Source organism: Hemicordylus capensis, chromosome 6 (genome assembly GCF_027244095.1).
Source record: "Hemicordylus capensis ecotype Gifberg chromosome 6, rHemCap1.1.pri, whole genome shotgun sequence".
Lineage (NCBI taxonomy): Eukaryota > Metazoa > Chordata > Lepidosauria > Squamata > Cordylidae > Hemicordylus > Hemicordylus capensis.
This window is the reverse complement of record NC_069662.1, coordinates 46,372,541-46,391,558: the sequence shown is the minus strand read 5'-3', so window position 1 is coordinate 46,391,558 and position 19,018 is coordinate 46,372,541. Positions and strand designations below refer to the sequence as shown.

Genomic DNA, 19,018 nt, shown 5'->3' with positions numbered 1-19,018 from the left:
ATGGCACATATGTAAATATTAATTTGCATTGTCCTTTACTTTAATAACCTCCTTTCATTTTATTTATATAAAAGTGTGACTTGGGAAATAGCTTGATTTTATTTTACCAGACAGATACTTACTGGAATTTATGGTTTAAATTCTAAACATCAAGGGATATTGTGTATTCAAACTATACTCATCCTTAAGTTTCAGTGTAGGAGCAGTAGAGAAATATTGAGTTTTGTATTTATTATCAGATTTCTCAGTTTGTCCTCCAGTACATGCTGGCTAGTTCTGAAAACCATTCCTCACTTTCTCTCTATTCAATGCCCTCTTTCAGCAACTAGTTTGCTTAATTTTTAGCATGACCAATCCCCTTTTCATCAGGAAAAGCCCTACTCTTGTGTGTTTCATCATTTGTTGTGAAACAAATAAGACATTTTCAACAAGATACAGACCTAACATGAATACAGGAGAAAAAACGGACCAACATTATTCTAGATGTCAAGTTTTGAGACAACAAGGCTGTTCACCGAGGCTTGGACAGGTAGGGCGGCTTGTGTGAAGTGCTGGGATCGAGGCCAATCCCAGTTTTGCCTCTCTGGGTAGTGTGGGAAGTTTCCCCGGGCTTTTACCTGGGTAAAAGGATGCCAGCACACCATTTTACCCAGGTCCGGGACCGTGTATGTGATTGGGCTGCAGGCAGACTCAGAGACCAGCACCTAGAGTGCCCGACTTGAGGAGAAATCCTTCAATGCACCATGCACCTCGCGCTGTGTATTTAGGAATAGCTGGAGGCCAAGCTTCATTTTTGCAGCCTCCAGAGCTGGGCGTGCAAGCCATGTGGTGCATAAGTCGTGTACCACACAAAAAAACCCAATGATTATCTGGGGGGAAGGTAGGTTAAACTCTACCTTCCCTCCCCACCCTCCTTGCCCCAGTAACAGTATGTGAATGACCTTAATATATAGCAGAACCTTAGGACAGAGTTCAACATCAAGATAAATAAACATATATTTAGCAGTTATGTCCTTCTAAAAAGACTGATGGACTAAGAAAGGTTTAAGAAGATAAATGGTTCATGTATACTATAAAGTGATATGAAGCAACAAGGGAAGAAAAATATGAAATATAGGATATAGTTAAGCTCTGCATTGCAGATATAAAGGAACTACTACAGATAGACTGTGACACCAATGGTCACAGTCTTTATTATCTCCGTTCCCAGCACTTGCAGTTTCACATTCCGCGGTCAGGCCATATACACCCAGCCCTGTTATCCACAGATCTAAAACCAGTTGAAATCTGCCTATCCATGGTTCCTAGCTGGTCGGAAATGACCTCCAAGTTCATTTCCAACCACCATTTTGCTGAAAGGGGCCATTTTGTGGCTCTTCTTTTTAAAAACCAAATTAAGCTTTACCTGTGGATTTTTTGTGGGAAATCGGTGGAATTTGAGGGTTGGGGGGGGCGCATTGCTGGACAGCTGAAGACCTGGGGAGCATGGTATGTTACATTGTTGTTCTTATTTCTGCCTCTCTCCCTTTTTGGGTGGTGGTGGTATCTTTTTTTTTTTTTTTTAAACCTCTGGAAACCTAACCTCCTAATTCTCTTCCACTCAAGGTCTTATTATCTACGGTTGTAGGTGAGAACGGAATCCTCATGGATAACAAGGGCCACCTGTACATGCAAAATAATATGCTCCACAGTTAGGCTTTATGCTTTAATTGTATGCTTTAATTTTAAAACTTTAAAACTATATGGTATTTATGTTTTGCAAAGCACTCAGTTCCACTGATTTTTTTAACATTGCTGCTCTCTCTTACTGAAGCCAATCATTTTCCTTTTGACAGATTAGTGTTTTGTTTTTTTAAAGATTAACACCCATCAAAGGTGAAAACATTATTGCCAAGTGGTATGATAAGAGCCTATTTATTTAAGCGGTATGATAAGAGCCATGTTCTGACTCAGTAGCTGATGGGATAATAATTTTTTCACCAGAGAGTAAACTGAATGTTTGGCAACTAGCCAGTGTTGAACTCTTTAAAGTGGTTGGAACTACTGTGAGAAAAACCTTAGGGCAAGGGAGGGAATGCATTTTAGCAACAGCATCTCCATAGGTTCACTAGGGAGCAGTATTGTTACATTAAAGCAAATATTTTAATGAAACTAGGAACATTTTCTTAGGACTTGAATTTCGACAAATTGTGCTTATAATCAGCACCAAGAATGCTGGTGGTCGCAGTAAATTAGGCAAAGCCAAATTTGCTTATTTTCTGGAAATTTGCTTATTTTATTTTGAACTCAGCAGTGAATTTTGCACTATAAATCTCAGAGCTCGTATAAATAGCGGACTAAACTATGTGTAATGGAGGCAGAGCCATGTGTCTGTTCTGTGTCTATTCCATTCACAAGCAAAGAGGGGGATGGTGGACTTGATTTTTAGCGCAAAAGGAGTCTGTAAGTCAGTGGGAATAGTAAATCCTCTCTATGGCAGCCTCTTTCCTCCCCTCGCAGCCTCTTTTACAATGTCACTCCCACACAAATGGGCTCAAGAACCAATTTAGAACACCCTTAGTTCTAAAGGTCTAAAGGGAATGCAGAGGTTGCATTCTCAGTTCCCACTACTCTGCTTTATATGTGATTGAAGTACACCTGGGATTACAAATGAGTCTGCTGCTGTCCTAAGTAACTGGATCCTCAGCCACCAAGATACACATGCAGGCCAGCAGTTTGCAAATTAGGAAGTGTTTACAGATGACCAGCTCTCTGGAGTGAGCTTTCTCTGTATTGCTCCACAGTGGTAAGGCACAAATTTTGCCATTCAGTAAGTACAGCAGGGGTGTAACTATAACAGGGCAAGGGGAGACAGTTGTCTGGGGCCCCACTGCCTTGGGGGCCCCCCCTAGAGGCAAGTCACATGATTGACTCCCCAAGCTGTGTATCCGCCCAGGCTTCCTTCAATTGTATTCATCCTCCGAAATTGATGTGAGTGTTAAGACCTGGAGCTACCAGAACAGCATGTCTTTCTCTAGTACCATTAAATGACTTGCATTGTCCACAGTTTAGGACAGGATGATGTTCTATTGTGGCACATAGGGGGGAGAGAGAGAGAGAATGCTTTTTGTTACCACTATTCAGCCTCATTTAAGATTTCTTTACTTCATGAGCTGAGCTTCATTGGGAGGGGGAATTTTAAAATCTAGAGTCTGGGCCCACTCCAACCTTGCTACGCCCCTGAAGTGCAGGTATAAAATATGTGACTAAATGGCTGTCTGTAGCCACCTGGTGACTAAGAGCTAATGCAGATATTATATTTACCTTGTGATTTCACATGATATTTCTGATCATTTGTAAGGCATGTCATGTATAGAGGAGGCGTGTTGTGAACGGCTTTTATTGAAAAGAATATTGGAGCTCTGGTTGGGGTCTTTGATCTGTAATGGCTGTTTGACTGCAGCCTTCATGAATAGCTTAACATGGCTGCAAATGTTTGTTTGCCAGTGTGTGTACACATTGCAGAGAGCCTGCTCAGTTCCAGCTTGCTCACACATGTGGCAGTATGATAAACATGAACCAACAAATGCATTTGTTATATATCCCCATCATGGGGCTCTCATGTTTCCAATATAAGTAGTGCTGTGCAAGTGTGGATGCACTGTTTAAAGTAGATGTTCAAGTGCACTCTTGCCAGAGCTGGCTTTCATACATGAAGCAGGACAATTGGGAACACAGAGGTTGCATTCAAAACCTCTCAAAAAGCACAAAAAAATCCCAGGAAACTCAAAATTTGTAATCACAGTAAATTACGCAGATGATATTTTTATAGCTTTGCTTGTATAATTTATCAAATTTGCAAGCAAGAGCACACAGTGAGGGACATGCACGCATGCCCAGTTTATTGAGGCCGCTGCGCTGTTCCCACCTTCCTGCCCTGCTGCTCGTTTCTGTACTGCTTTGTAAGCAGGGGGAGCGGCTGCTGTGTGTTTGTTTGTGCTGACTCACTGAGAGGAGAGACATGGAGCCTAACCCTGACTCCTCAGGTTAGTCTATGAGACCCTTGGTTGGTTGGAGCAAAACAACGCTGATCCCGGCGACGCTGCTGATAGGGCTGGTAGCCTCGGGATGTGATTGGCGAGAGGTTCCTGAGGTTCCGATTGGCGCCAGTTAATTGGTGGGGTGGGGATCGGGGGAGAACTATTATGTTCATCAAACCTTTATTGGGCAGAAGCATGAGACGCTTCTCTTTCTGCACACACCCCACCTTGCAACTCCCCTTTCTTCATCCTCCCCTCATTGCCTGTCCTGCAAACAGAAGGCTATTCCTTTGAGCTAGGGTGCTTTCTTAAATGTGTGCGGCATGCCCCCTAATTTTTTCTCCCTCAGCACCCTCCTCCTCCCCTCATAAGGGTGCCAGAGAATCTGAGGATCCTTGCCCAGCCCTTTTAGCCAGTGTAACGAAGCAACCATCATGTATAGTTTCCATTTACTTCAGTGGATACAGTCATTCACACAGTCCTGACTTTTTTTCAGTTGGGAGTGCAAATCATTTAGCTGCTCAGCACTGTATGTAATAAAACACCCAAGGCTTCTGGAGCTTTTTGGATCTGTCTCTTGCATGAAGCTGTGTTGGATTATCTTTGTGCAATTTGGAAATCAGCATGTTTTCCAGTGCAATTGGAAACCTGTAACTGCTCATGTATCCTCTGTTGGGTCCTTTAGTTTTATGAGAAGCCCAGGTTATTTTATTTTTGTAACCTACTAAGTATTTCTGAGTGTATATAAAACCTAAAAGCCTCAGACGGAAGCAGTCTGTAGTAACTGAATAAAACTTTTCTTTTTTTGTACTCATCCAATAGCAAAATAAAGAGAGTTTTCCCTGGGATTCCACCCCAAGCCCAGGGAAGTTCAAGCTCTGTTGATAAGAGGGGTGGCGGCAGCAGCATTTTAATTCTACTGGAAATATAGATTAGTTTTATGAGAAGCACAGCCAGGCAGCTCACCAGGCATGACTCAGCATTTTCTTTCCCTCACGTGATCTAGCTCTGACAAAGGCTTTAATTAACTACAGATGTATACACAGTTGTGGAGTTTTGGGAAATCCCTGGTTTTCTGATGGCATAGATTTCCACAAACAATAAAGAAAAGTCTACCATCTTGTTTGTAAGAATCTATATTATTTTTATAATGAATCCCACATATTGGTGTCCACCTTTTTGAGTCTCCCTCTTTTTCTTTCACCAGTACTGAACATAAAGGAAAGGAAAGATTGTGCCATCGAGTCAGCTGGGTTATGGTTATATGTGACTTGTCAGGATATCTGCTCAACACTCCCTCAATCTGAATTCAGATCCATATGTCTCTCTCTAATCATAATTGTAGTGGATAAGAAATCAGTAGACATCTGAAGGCATTTTCGAGATAGCAGTTTCTGTGTAGGGGTGACCACTCACAAAAGGCCCCAAAATAGGAAGGAGAATACATTCTCTATATTTGCATATGTGTGTGCAGCTGAGATGAATCCACATTTTTACTACTGGTGATTCCAGTGACCATTGAGAGGATTTTGAAATGGAATGCAGGTAAATATTTGTAATATGCAAATAGCAAAAAGGTTTATTGAACTATCTCAGCTAAAAGCTATCAGGATTTAAGAATGCACTTTTGCGGTTTGCTTAAAGAAAAGTGGAAAGAAGTGAGCCATTTCTAGAAAAATTGCTTTTTAAAAGAAACTATTTTCTTTTATAGCTCCTGAAAGCATTCTCCTTTCTGGCCCCTCTGCTGGGATGCGTACTAAAAGAAAGGGCTGTTTGCAGTCTCCTGATCTTTATTTAGTTGGCTTTTCTTCAACAGTTTTGACTTGTGATGAGACTACTCTGCCGTCAACCACTTCCTCTACAATTGTCTTAACCATTCTGGTTTTCATTGGCTCTGTAAATGAAAACAACAACCAGAACAAAACAGTATTAGCATAGGGTCACATATGTGTTCAAAAGATATCCTTAATGTGCCTTCCATTATTGCATATTTTACACTGTTTTTCTAGAAGCAGATCATAATTAAACAACACCCAGCATAGAAATATAAGAGCCCACACAGCTGTGATGGTGGCAGATCCATGTGTCAGAAATGAATCACTGCGAATTCCTTTTAAAGGACTAGTGCTTCAGTTATGAATAGCAGTTTCTGGGGAGTAACAGCAGGAGAGAGGGCATGCCCTCAACTCCTGCCTGTAGGCTCCCAGTGGCATCTGGTGGGCCACTGTGTGAAACAGGATGCTGGACTAGATGGGCCATGGGCCTGATACAGCAGGGCTGTTCTTATGTCCTTATGTATGAAGAGAAAGGTAGGGGATCCTTAATGAAGTCCATGAGCTTCACCCCCTAATTCTTCCTAATTTTAGCCCAACTATATTCCCTCCATAGTCTTCTAAAAGCAGTAGCTATGGAGGCCATTACAAAAGGTAAAGGGTTGCCCCCCTCCGTAATTTAAGCAATGCATCCTCCACCTGTGCTCCCTTCCACTCCCAGATTCCTTTTCCACAGCTGTTTTTCTTTGAGAAAAGATCTGTGGTTGGGGAATAACTCAAGTACTTCTCAGTAATACCTGCAGCTTACACCTACACTGAGTGAAAATGTTATTAAAACATAGGTAGGAAAATGGTTCAACTCTCCCCTCCCACCCAATCATATTTCACTTTGAATCTCTTCCCTGCTTTACAGGGAATCTGCAGTACCTGGGTTGGATCCTTCCACCATCTTACTGTTTGCACCATAAATTGGGCTAATGAACACAGAATATATTTTGGTCCTGTAGTTAGTAGCAATAGTAGTGATGCAGTATTTATGATGAACAGCTAAAATGTTCAAAGGTTAGTTGCTTTAAAGACAATGAACTTCAGTGGTAGAGATTGCACTTCTCCAGTGATTTTAACTTGGGCATATGGCACATGTAGTGAGCTGAGAAGCATGAATCTTGAGGGGAGATGAGTCGAGAAGGTACAAGGTATGTCTAGTTTAACAGTCATTCCCTCTTCCTGGGGAAGCTACTTCTATTATGTTAGCATTCTGTGCACAGAGTTGAAGAAAGGATGAATCAGGTAGAATGGAGGAATTGAAAAAGTGTCACTGAGTACCTGGTACCAGGAGAGTTGATGTGTTGATACAAAGGAAATGAGCAGGCAAGGAAACTTTGGAATCAAGGGAGTTGCAAGCTAGCAGTGTAAGCAGGGAGGCTAAGAAGTGGGACGGGGGTGCTGATTTTCACATGTCAATGAAAAGTAACAAGCCAGATTTGAGGCTGTACATATGTAATTACCTTTGCTGGAGCTTCCTGAAGCTGCAGAACTATAGCTTGTAGTTCCATAAAATCCAGACCCAAAACCACTGTCAAAAGAAACATTTTTTTTTTTTGGTAATATGCAGTAGTATGCCCTACTTGGCTTTTCAGCAAACGTTAAAGAATTATCACAGAATTACAGACAGAGCTAACTCAGCTCAGACTTGCTTTTGATTGTTCTGAAATTGATTAGTGGAGACTAGGGGCACATTCAACTAGAGTGTTTAGTCTGGAGTTATCACACTTTGTTCAATCGCTCCATATATGTGGGGGTTTATATGATGTTGTCATCCATCTGTTGTCCACGTGTATTTTCATCATCCTTAAGATGTCACATTTATTAACTCAGAAAGCCTGACTTTCTGAGAACAGCAGAACAGTGCAATGACCCTATGTGTTGACTGTTGTTAGAGCTACTATTCCATTTTAGAGGCATATGTCCAGATAAACAAACCACAACAGAAACAGGAGAGGTAAAAGGGGGAAGGTTAGTCTACTGTGTCCCCAAAACACACTGGCTGACATCTTGATTAATGCATGCATGCAGCAGATCATCTACCGCTTCTGCAGCCTGGTTGCTAGTGTGTGTGGGTGTTTGGGTGTGCATGGGGTTCATGATCAAAAACCAAGGATCCATTGACTTTTAATGGTTTTTTTTAAAAGACTAAGCCAAAATCACACTAACGTCTGAGAACTGCAGCAAAAAATAACTTCACATCTGAGAATCACTGATTTTTAAAAAAAAAATCATTAAAAATAAACAAATTGATCAATTTTCTTGAAAATCAATACACAGAATCCTGCCTATGTGCCAGTTTTCAGAACTCTCTGCCCAGCCGTTACTGCACTCTGAATGTTTTTCTCTTTTCCCTGCAGGAAACTGTGTTTTTGGTTTGAGAAGGTGCTCTTGTGCAACTGCCCTAGTTCAAAAGGATTTCTGACTTGTTTTCTTCCTTTTGCAATAGCAGGGGTGTACAAGAGCACCTTGTCAAACCCAAAATGCAGAAACCTGAGAATTTTGTATGAGAACCGCCCTGAGAATTATCCTCCCCCAGTGAGAGTACAAAAGTTATTTTTGATTGCTTAGTGACTATAGATGATCTCTTATGCAGATATCTGTGGGGGAACCGAACGGCATCAGGTTTGAGGCCATGAGGATAGGGCAGCTCCTCTCCCATGGAGGAGACCAACAGCTGTGCCAGTGACACCTGATCCCATGGGCCGCTTGGCAACCCAACAATGCCTGGCTCTGCAGAGAACCCACAGGCAAAATGCAGCTGGATGGCGTCCTCTCGTGAGACTTCGGAGAGGACCCACAAGATCTCACAGAAGTCTTGCGAGACTTCTGGGTGAGATCTTGGGGACTTCTGAGATCTTGCAAGAACTGCACCATCTGTCAGGAGCTATTTAAGGGCCAGACTTCCAATAATGAAGGGCCAGAAGCCGAAGAGAGCTTGACCTGGCAACAGCTTTGTGACTTGACTTGAGGCAGCACCATTGATCCTGGGGCCTTTGACCAGAGAGAGGACTTCGGGCCAGGTCTCTAGCCATTAATCTGAGGTGACTAGGCCAAAGCTATACTCTGACCGGTGGGAGACAGTGGTACCCTGAAGGGGCATGACAGTATCCTTGCCCAAGTAAACTGAGATGTAGAAAAAAATAGAAAAATTAAAGTTTTTTAAAAAGGGCCCCATGCATGTGCACACAGGTACTCCTTGCCTACCTGGGCACAAAGTGAATGAATCAATAGGGAGCAGAAAGCGAGGCACCCTACCTCCACTTGAACTCTATTGGCCAGAAATAGGCAGAATAGATCAGGATGGATCAGGGGGAAGCCAGCTGTGTGAACAAATCAGTGTTTGATTAAAAAATGTAAGGAACCATAATCGTAATGAAAAGCAGCAATGTAAACGGCTCCAATTTACACTGATTTGTGCTTATTGATGCTTGTTTGTTTGTTTATTCGATTTGTATACCACCCTTCAAAAATGGCTCAGGGCGGTTTACACAGAGAGATAACAAGTAAATAAGATGGATCCCTGTCTCCAAAAGGCTCACAATCTAAAAAGAAACATCACCAGCAACAGTCATTGGAGGTTCTGTGCTGGGGGTTGATAGGGCCAGTTACTCTTCCCCTGCTAAATAAAAGATAATCACCACGTTAAAAAGGCATCTCTGTCCAGTTAGCTTATTGACACTTATATGCACTTTATATTCTCTCATCCTAATTTTCACCACGGTACACCATAGTAAAACTCCCACTGTGGGAAACCTCTGGGAAGGCACTGGTCCTTTCTGGATCTAGAACTCTATAAAGGGATTTGGGCTGATGTAGAACTTACTTTTTAACAGATATTTAGAATTATTTCTGTTTCTGATTATCTTCTAAATACAAAATGCAAAGGAAGCAATTGCACTCATGCAAATTACTGTTGTGGGAATCACTGTAGGATCAGATCAACAGAGCTTCAGAATTTTTTGGGGACACAGATCTGACTGTGTAGTGAGATCTCTATGGTATTAATTTGTGCATTTTCATTTTAGCAGGCTTGCAGAGCTAATTTCTCCATCTACTTTACTTGCCAAAAAAATAATAATCTGATTCCACTTGCAGTTTAGGATTTGGTTAATGTTTTCAGAAACTGATTGTGTACTAGAGACTGTAGAGAGCCAGCTAGATTTCTACATGCATGCCATAGGAGATATTTTGCAGTCATATAGATGGGACACAAATCTAGTCAGGGAAGTGAGGTGGGGTCCTGAGTAGCCAAAGGGTTGTGTTATTGAATAGTGCTGTAGGGGAAGGGCCCTTCAATTTTGTTTTTAGTTGTTGAAAGTACAGATGGTGGTTTGGGGTGGGGTAAGTTTTGCTTCCTGCCACAGATGAAGGATGACAGGAAATGGAACATTGAATTTTGTTCTTGTTTTGTGGAGTTGGTTTTAATATTTTATTGTATCCATGAATTCTGGACTCTTCCTAGAACTCTTCTTCTTCTTTCTACACTGGCTGTTAGTCTCCTCTGTTTTTATTGTGTCTCTGCTCCAGTCTTATGTGCATTACTGTGGGGATTGGTCATAATAGAAATACTATAAAAATAGCCACAAATGGTGTTGACATAGTATGGTACCCCAACACAGTGGCTTTGTTTTAAGAGGAATAGAAAAAGAGGAGAGCTGCTCTTGTGGTAGCAAGCATGACTTGTCCTCTTAGCTAAGCAGGGTCCTCCCTGGTTGCTTATGAAAAGCAGTCTAGAAGTGTGAGCACTGTAAGATATTCCCCTCAGGGGATGGAGCTGCTCTGGGAAGAGCAGAAGGTTTCAAGTTCCCTCCCTGGCTTCTCCAAGCTAGGGCTGAGAGAGATTCCTGCCTGCAACCTTGGAGAAGTAGCTGCCAGTCTGTGTAGACAATACTGAGCTATATGGACCTATGGTCTGACTCCGTATATGGCAGCTTCCTATGTTCCTAATTCCTCTTGTAGTTGACCTGCAAGAAAAAACTGTACAAACATGTCCTTTACTGTGGGCAAATGGACGGACCTGTTTCTGAGATGAAAATGAGAATGTGGCTTTCTCAATTGCATGAAAAACCTCTTCCTTACCCTCCTTCTCCATCCAGTAGGCGGCGATAGGTCTCAATCTCCTGCTCCAGACGCGTCTTGATCCCTAGAAGCTGCTGATATTCTGCATTTTGGTTCTCCATTTCAGACCGAACCTGCAGAAGCTGTTCTTCGAAACTACTGATCTGACCTTGTATCTGGCCGAGCTGATTACAGTAATTTCGTTCGGTTTCTGCCAAAGTGCCTTCAAGGGATTGTTTCTGTCATAAGACAGTTTGTTGAGGAAGGTGGTCAGGTGGAGAGAACATAATATGGCAGAAATTAATGGAGGGAGACTTAAGAAAAGCCAATTATTTCATACCACTATGAAAACTCTGATTTGAAATGAAGCATATGAAATTCTTCCACAGTAGTACCCTCTTAGTGTTTGTCTCTTTTACCACATACAATACATTTATAGAAATAAGTAACATCCTACCCCTCCGCACACCATATTACACAGATTTGGACCTCTAGATGAAATTCCCTGAAATAAAGTGATTGTGTAAACAGACACCCATTAAGGCATTTACCACTGCATTCTCTCTTCCTTCCTCATTGTGCTTCCTCTCTTAATGTTTTGGTTTCTTCTCCCATGCATGCCTTCTTCACTTTGGGCTATGGCAGTGTTTTTTACATGGTAATTACTGTGAACCAACATAATGAGCACGATGACTCTGTTTATGAATTCTCCAGGATACCTTCCTATACACATTGGAATGGTGTCTCTCAACATGTCTTGGAGAACCCCGTTGCCATCATGTCCTGCTTGTGGGCCAACCTGTCATTTGGGTGGCAGGCAGGCTCAGGGAAGGAGCTCTTGTCACCACCTCTGCCTCCCCCACCTCGGTCCGCACTCTGCCAGCTGCCCCCGTCTTCACATTCCTACCACACAGCAGCAGTTGAAAAAAGTTTTTAAAAATATTTAACTTGCCCCCGATCCCCCCGCAAGCCAGGGGAGGTGGGCTCCGAAGCCCTTCAGGTCTGGGCTCCAAAATTACCTGGGTGCACCACTGATTGGACTTGGTAGGCCGTTGGTCTAATCCAGTTGGCTCTTATGTTCTAACACTGAAATAGTAGAGTAAGCCAATCTGCCCTATCTACATATGCTGGAGGTTTTGCAAAATGAGCTATCATGCAATCATGGATTCATTCACCACATTACCATTTATAATGTGAATCAGCTGCTAAATAATGATTTGTGAGATCCTTTTAAGAACCTAATTTGCCATTACCATTTGAAGAACTCAAGCTGATATGATGCCACACCTACCATGGCGAGTTGGGCTTGCAGCTCCAGTTCCAGTGCTTGCAGGTTGCGCCTTAGGTCAGTGATTTCACTCTTGCTTGAGCTCAGCAGATCCACATTAGCAGATATCTCTTGCCTCAGGGCTCCGACCTGAGATAAAGTAATCAAACAGAAGAAGCATTTAGCAAAGTATGTAACTGGAACATTTCCCTTGTTTTAGGGGCTAGGAAGACGATTCTTGCCTGTTTGTTGAACTGTTCTTCTGCTTCTCTACGATTTTTATCTGCAAGTTCTTCATACTGGCCTCTCATGTCATTCAGTAGCTTAGTCAGGTCAACTCCTGGGGCAGCATCCATTTCAACATTGACATCACCAGTAGCCGCCCCTCGGTAGCTCCTTAGTTCCTGTAGAAGGAGAAGCCAATTGGGTTTATAACAACATGCCTTGTGACCCAGACCATTAAATTAAAACAATCTGTTGTGGATAGGAGAACATCTCATGAGCATCTCATTGAAATGAATGGGGAATGTATGCAAGAACATATAGGATTCATTAATGAGTATGTACCATGGTTCTTGTTTTGGTGGCGTGTAGACATACAATGTATTCCACAAAAATTTAATAAAATAAGAACCATGTTACATACACGTGGATCAATCCTTCCTTATATTCAAGAAAATACCAGGAAACAATTTTATAAAAGAGTTAAGATGTATGGAAAAGTGGTTTTCTGATTTTAAAAAAAGATATAGGCAGGGCAGTTTTCAGGGGTGAGAATAAAAGCAAATATAGGATATCATAAGGGACACTTGAAAGGTACATACACTTTCCTATATAATGGCAGCTCAACAGCACCTTAATGTGTTTACTATGGTAGTTTAGCTATATAAGGCAAGGAAGTCCTATATGAAATCTGTTTCAATGTGCTCTCATTTGACCACTAGATGGCAGGCATGCCTGAGATTATGTTCATTGCCTTTAAAGGAGAAATTAGAACAAACCTTTTCCTAATGTATTTTGTAATCTGTTCAGCATCATGTATTTTTTACTGCTTCAAATCACCTTAATTATTTTGCAGATTTTATTATACTACTGATAATATGGTGCAATTTCTTTAAACCAGGTTTTTCAAAATATGATGCTCTCCTCCTTATAAGCGATTTCTTGATCTGATTCCTGTTCCTCTTTTTCACAGCTCACTTGACACACCATGCTTGGGACATGAGCCATGTGGGTTTTCCTTTTTCTTTTCTTTAAACTTTGGGGAGGCTCAAGCCATTTGCTCCTGGGCCTGAATGCTGAGAAACAACCCAGTTGTTTAGGAAAACAATTCTCCTACCTCTTCGTGGTTCTTCTTGAGGTAGGCCATTTCCTCATTCAGGCTTTCAATCTGCAACTCTAGGTCAGACCTATTCATAGTTAAATCATCCAAGACTCTTCGGAGGCCATTGATATCGCTCTCCACACTCTGATGTAGGAACAGTTCGTTTTCAAACCTTGAAAATTAATATAAGAATTAAGTTTACAGAATATATTGATGAGGAACGTTGTTATCAGACACATTTGAAATCAAGGGTAATTATCTGTATCTGATGGTTTATTGTTTCCTGCCACTGCTAAAAAGCTGGACAAGAAGAGCCTCCATTAGAACACATCTCTTATTTCCCTTCCTTTGCCGGGAATTTTATACTTACTTAAGTTTGAAATCATCAGCAGCAAGTCGAGCATTGTCAATTTGCAAAACGAGCCCAGCATTTTCAATAGTGGCTCTGCATATCTATAATAAAACATTTGAAATATAGATGCAGCGATTCCGAGACAATATCATCTTTATCAGTTATTTATATTGCTCTCTGGCATCACATGGCTTTCTGGACACATAACACCAAAGTAATATAGTGAAAGCACACAGAAAGCCCTTTTAAGGCTATTTTTAGAAAGGAAAATTGAAAGGATAATGGATATATATATATGCAGCAACAATCAGTAAATGTGCCTAGTAGAGAAGTGCACGAACCATTAGATGCTGAACCGGTTCACCTCGAACTGTGCCAATTTGTCAGCTTGATCACAAACCAAACCAGGGGCGGTTTGGTCTGCGATTGAACCGAACCAAGCCTGGTCCTAGCAAACCAGTTCGGCATCCAAAGGTGTCTAGGGCAGTGGCGAGAGAAATAGTTTGAAGTGTTGCCGGCGCCACTGCCGGCGCCACTGTTCACCCCCCTGGTGCAGCCCAAGCATGTGGTGATCCCTCTTTAGCAAGCCACTGCACACTTTAAATTACTTTTCTTGCCCCCCCCCCCGCTGACCTCTGGTATATTCCCCCACCCCATTACTTGCAGAGGGGAATCTTCACTGGATTCCAAACCAGTTCAGCCAAACTGGTTTGGTCAAACAGACTGGACCGGTCAGTTGGTTTGACTAAACTGGTTTGGTGACAGGCAGTTGGTTTTGAATTTGATCCAAAATTGAACCGAACTACAAGTTTTGGTTCACACACAAACCTAGTGCCTAAAGAATAGTCTCTAGATGCTTTTATTGGTGGTGAGAGCACAATGGAGATAGATATCTGTAGGGAACCTCTCACAGCAAAGAGCACAAACAGCCCTAAGGTGAATGTAGGTCCTTTCCTAGACAGGATCTATGCTGTTCAAACCCATTGGAGGGAGTGAGAGAGGGAGGGAGAGAGAGAGAGAGTGCAAACATCTTTTATGCCTAACATCTAAAATGAATTTATTTCAAATGTGTTAATAAGGTGGGAGAATTTTTTAGAAGCTTGGCTGTTTGATATAGGACTATTTCTAAAAAAAAAAAATTCTTTGCAGAATTATTTGTTGTGGAACGTGGCATTCCCTGCTGTTTGTTATATTCATTTATCTTGAGGGCTCAGGCCAGTTTACAGTTTTGTGCAATTGAAAATCTTCTGTGTTCCAAAGTCTTAATTTAAATTACACAACCCCTTCATTGTCCCATTGTCTTTTTTTTTTTTTTTACAAACAATATAACTAATTATAGTGAAGATTGCTAATTCTATTTAAAAATTCCATTATATTTTTGAATCCTAAACCATCATTTCCATTTATATGTGGGCCATTAATTCTGCTTCATAAAAATACAGTGGATTCTACTTAGGCATAATACAGTGGCATAACATAAATACAGTGGCATAACTTAGTTGTGGGGCACATGCATTGCATGCAGAAGATACCAAATTCAGTCCTTGGTATCTCCTGTGAAAAGGATCTCAAGTATCAAGACGAGAATAGACCCCAGAGAGCCACTGCCAGGCAGAGTAATATTGGGCTACGTGAACTAATGGTCTAACTCAGTAGCACTTTCCAGTTTACATGCTACAACAGCTACATTTTACTTTGGCTTGGCAGGATTGTATTGAAACTGTAAATAAGGGGTGTTGCACAAAGCCACCAGCAGGAGGAGCAGTCTTTTCTAGCTTGCACAAACCTCCTACAATGGGAAAATACAGCTTTTTTTTTTTTTTTTTTTTTGGCACTGTTGCAGCACTGTAACACAAAGTTAAAACCCAAAGAAGGCATTGGAAATGCAAACGGCGCCTTGCTGACAGAGCAGGGACTGCGATGTCAAAATACAGGCAGTACGGAAGCACACTTAACAGACACCTAGTGACACTGTTGTAACATGTAGTCTGGAAAGCGCCAGTATAAGCTACTTTCATGTGTAAAAAAAAGCAGCAACTTCTGTGAAGAAAAAGAATGGTCCCCATCAGTGTTCTCCCTAATTTTTTTCATCTGTGTGTGGAATGAGTTTTGTTCTGGGCAGCAGTACCACGGCACTGTGCGTGCACATGCATTCAGAGTGGGGCCTTCCAGATTCAACCTGAGCGAAATCTAAAATTTACTGAGCGGACATCAAAAAACTTGTGAGTGTGCGCACATTCGCATACCTTAGAGGGAACACTGGTACTCATCTACCTAAACTGTCAAATATCAATTCACAATTTTATACTGGCCGAAATGATTTTGAGCAAAAGTACCTTCACATCTGATGTGGAGCTGAGTTGCTAAATCTGATGTTAAACTCAGGTTTGCTGCCCCTGCTGAACACGAACAGTTGATGATCAATTACGTCACAGCTAATCGCTTTACAATTTAACTTTGCAATGGAAGTGTGTGCAGTGATCTAGAGATCAAGATTTCTAGATTGTATCTAGAGATCAAGATTTTCCTCAGCAGGGTGTTCAGACTCAGCTATAGTCAATAAAGCAAGTTGAACTAAATTACAAATGCTCAAGGTTTTTGAATAAATTATTCCTGGCTGTCAGCAAAATCAGTACTGAGCGTAAGAATCACCTGTGGATTTGAAAGGTTTACAAGCTGGCTGCACAATATTGTAAAGCAGAAGGAATTATAGATTGATTGTGGACTGTAGAAACTCATACATGTGCAGAGTGTTGACTGAAGTTATAGTATCTTGCAAAAGCATTCAGATTACTTACTTGATTCCGAAGATCTTCAATTATTCTAAAATATTTGCTGTAGTCTCGATCAGTTTCTGGAGTGCTGAACTTTGCATACCAATCCTTGATTTTGCGTTCAAGCTCTGCATTTGCTTCTTCAAGATCATGCACTTTGCCCAGGTAATTAGCAAGGCGGTCATTGAGATTCTGCATCGTTTGCTTCTCGTCACCAGTGAGGAGACCCCCATCTCCCCCCCCAAAGCCAGCACCGAAGCCTCCGGCAAAGCTGCCACCAGCAAAGCCGCCACCCAAGCCACCACCCAGGCCGCCACCCAGGCCGCCACCCTGGCTGCCACCCAGGCCTCCCCCGCCATAACCTCCAGCACTGTAACCTCCCCCGCCATAATCTCCAGCACCGTAACCTCCCCCGCCATAACCTCCAGCACCATAACCTCCAGCACCATAACCTCCCCCGCCATAACCTCCAGAAAATTTGGAACCACCACTAAATCCTCCAGCACTAGATAATCTGATAGATCCTCCTCCACCACCTCCAAGACTATAGGAGGAAAGCTGTCGAGAAGAGCCAGGTGTGAGGACAGAGAGAGACATGGTGTTTGAGCAAGTAGGATGGCCTTTCCCGTCCCAGCAAGGCAAGCTGATTAGAAGGAGTGCTTTGACTTGGTGGGCTTTCAGTATTTATATACAGAGCTAATGGGGTGTATAGTTTCTGCCCATCACAGCAAAATGAATCCTTTGCCAAGTCAATGCCTTAATATCCATAACTAGGTAATTATTTTGTCTAATTAAAAGATGATGTTACCTAGTCCAGCTCTGCAGAAATATGTATCCCTGGGGTATTTGTTATGTCAAAGTTTTGGATGGAAGTGGGTGGAACAGAGCCAAATTTATATGGTTTTTCTTTTTATCTTTTAAAATTTGATGAGCCAATTTTTTCTCTTTCTCTCTCCAGCTCCCTTTCCTTTTAACCTTAGTTACATTATATTCTCTTCCTTTGAGGCCTTCAGGCATAGCTCATGTAATTGATACAGGATGCCAAACAGAACATCAAGTGACATGTATGAACAACACACCCACAATTCTCTTAGGTTTGGGATGTATTTATTATTTTTTAATCAAACAGTAAAACAGATCTTCTTCTGGCTCAGAGCTGCAACTTCCCTGATGTATTAATTGCCTTTTGGATAATTATTTGAAATGTTTGATGTTAAATATGAATTCTTCATTTGATGTGCAGCTTGTCCTTGCAAGTTCTAGAAGAGGTGGGAACTGGGATTAGCACATGCAAAACCATCTTTGTAATCCATGATTCAGGAAGATGGCAGGTTAAATTGATCTGCAAGTTACCAGAATTGTATTAATAATAATTTAGTCAAATTCCTCTACAGATAGCCCTTTCTCACGATCGGTGAGAAAGGGCTTGAAGGGAGGGGAGGAAGCCTTGAAAGCTTACCTCTCCCACAGATGATCCCCTGGTTTCTGCTGGGCAGGCGGATTGCCCACCCAGATAGCCCACCCAGATAGTTGCCAGATGACCCTCCTGGCCGCGCTGAGGGTTGGGGGCCAGACACATTACCCCAGCCCCTGGAACTCCCATAGTGTCTGTTCTCATGTGCAGAATGCATGTTCTCACCACAAGTGCATGGTGCATTATGGGGATTCCCCCAGCGACAAGCAGCCACTAGGGGTGTGCAAACCGGCTCAAAACCAAACCGGTTCAATGTCAAACCAGTTCAGTTTGAAGGTTCAGGGTCAAGCTGAACCCCCCCCCCCCTTCGCCTCAACCCCGAAGCGAAAACTTTGCTCCCTGCCGTTCAGGGGTTCGATGAGCCTTAATTTTAAAAATACTATTTTTTAAGACCTATCCCTCGGGGGGGGGTCTTCAAGTTGGCGGGGGGATCCATGGAGGTTCCCGCTCCCCCTGCCGGCCTTCTGGTCTTTAAAACTCGCCCGGTTTGGGTGTCTTCAGCCCTTTCCAGGCCTATTCCCTGGCACGGTGGCCATTTTGGAGGCCACTGCGCCTGTGCAGTGGAACCGCCATGCCTACGCAGTGGAACATGTTCACTTTTTGGCCCAGTGCCCACTCCGACCTTGCTATGCTCCTGATTACTGAGGAGTATTTTTAGTAACTAAGTCTGGGTGCCAGCCACCATTCCTATAAAAGGATAAAGAACATGAACCGTTCTGCTAATCTTCTTCTGCTTATATTACCTCCATGCTGTACCTCCATGCTGTAGGTTACCTCCATGCTGTAGGTTTCATTTATGCCGCAGCTCCACGGATCTTTGAGAGAGCTTATCTGCACTGCAAGTTAACTTTCTTCTTTTTTCTTGTCCTGTAGGCTTACATGGTTTACACTGTACTGGGAACTGAGTTGAATCTGGTCTTCTGAATTTTG

General features: G+C 42.3%; 1 protein-coding gene and 1 long non-coding RNA gene across 11 annotated transcripts in view; one reads left to right on the top strand and one right to left on the bottom strand.

Annotated features, from left to right (window-relative positions):
- LOC128329163 (uncharacterized) overlaps positions 1-19,018 on the top strand; it is a 199,736-nt gene that overhangs the window by 57,607 nt on the left and 123,111 nt on the right. The gene's annotated exons all lie outside the window — the stretch shown is intronic.
- Positions 5,781-17,211, bottom strand: LOC128329153 (keratin, type I cytoskeletal 10-like). 2 transcript variants are annotated; one of them, XM_053259738.1, is made up of 9 exons: positions 16,639-17,211; positions 13,859-13,941; positions 13,504-13,660; positions 12,407-12,568; positions 12,189-12,314; positions 10,919-11,136; positions 8,876-8,884; positions 7,300-7,340; positions 5,781-5,913 (listed from the first exon to the last, which is right to left on the bottom strand). In XM_053259738.1, exons 1-9 carry the CDS (start codon positions 17,209-17,211, stop codon positions 5,810-5,812), a joined length of 1,473 nt encoding a protein of 490 aa, XP_053115713.1. In that variant the 3' UTR covers positions 5,781-5,809. The 2 variants fall into 2 exon arrangements, with proteins under 2 accessions (XP_053115713.1, XP_053115712.1); XM_053259737.1 differs by lacking the exon at positions 8,876-8,884 and having other exon boundaries at positions 7,300-7,367.

Coding starts and splice junctions, on each gene's coding strand:
- LOC128329153 (XM_053259737.1), bottom strand. CDS start 17,211: ATGTCTCTCTCTGTCCTCACACCTGGCTCTTCTCGACAGCTTTCCTCC. Junction 13,942..16,638: donor TTGAAGATCTTCGGAATCAA/GTAAGTAATCTG, acceptor GTTTTATTATAG/ATATGCAGAGCCACTATTGA. Junction 7,368..10,918: donor CTACTGGATGGAGAAGGAGG/GTAAGGAAGAGG, acceptor TTCTTTTGACAG/TGGTTTTGGGTCTGGATTTT.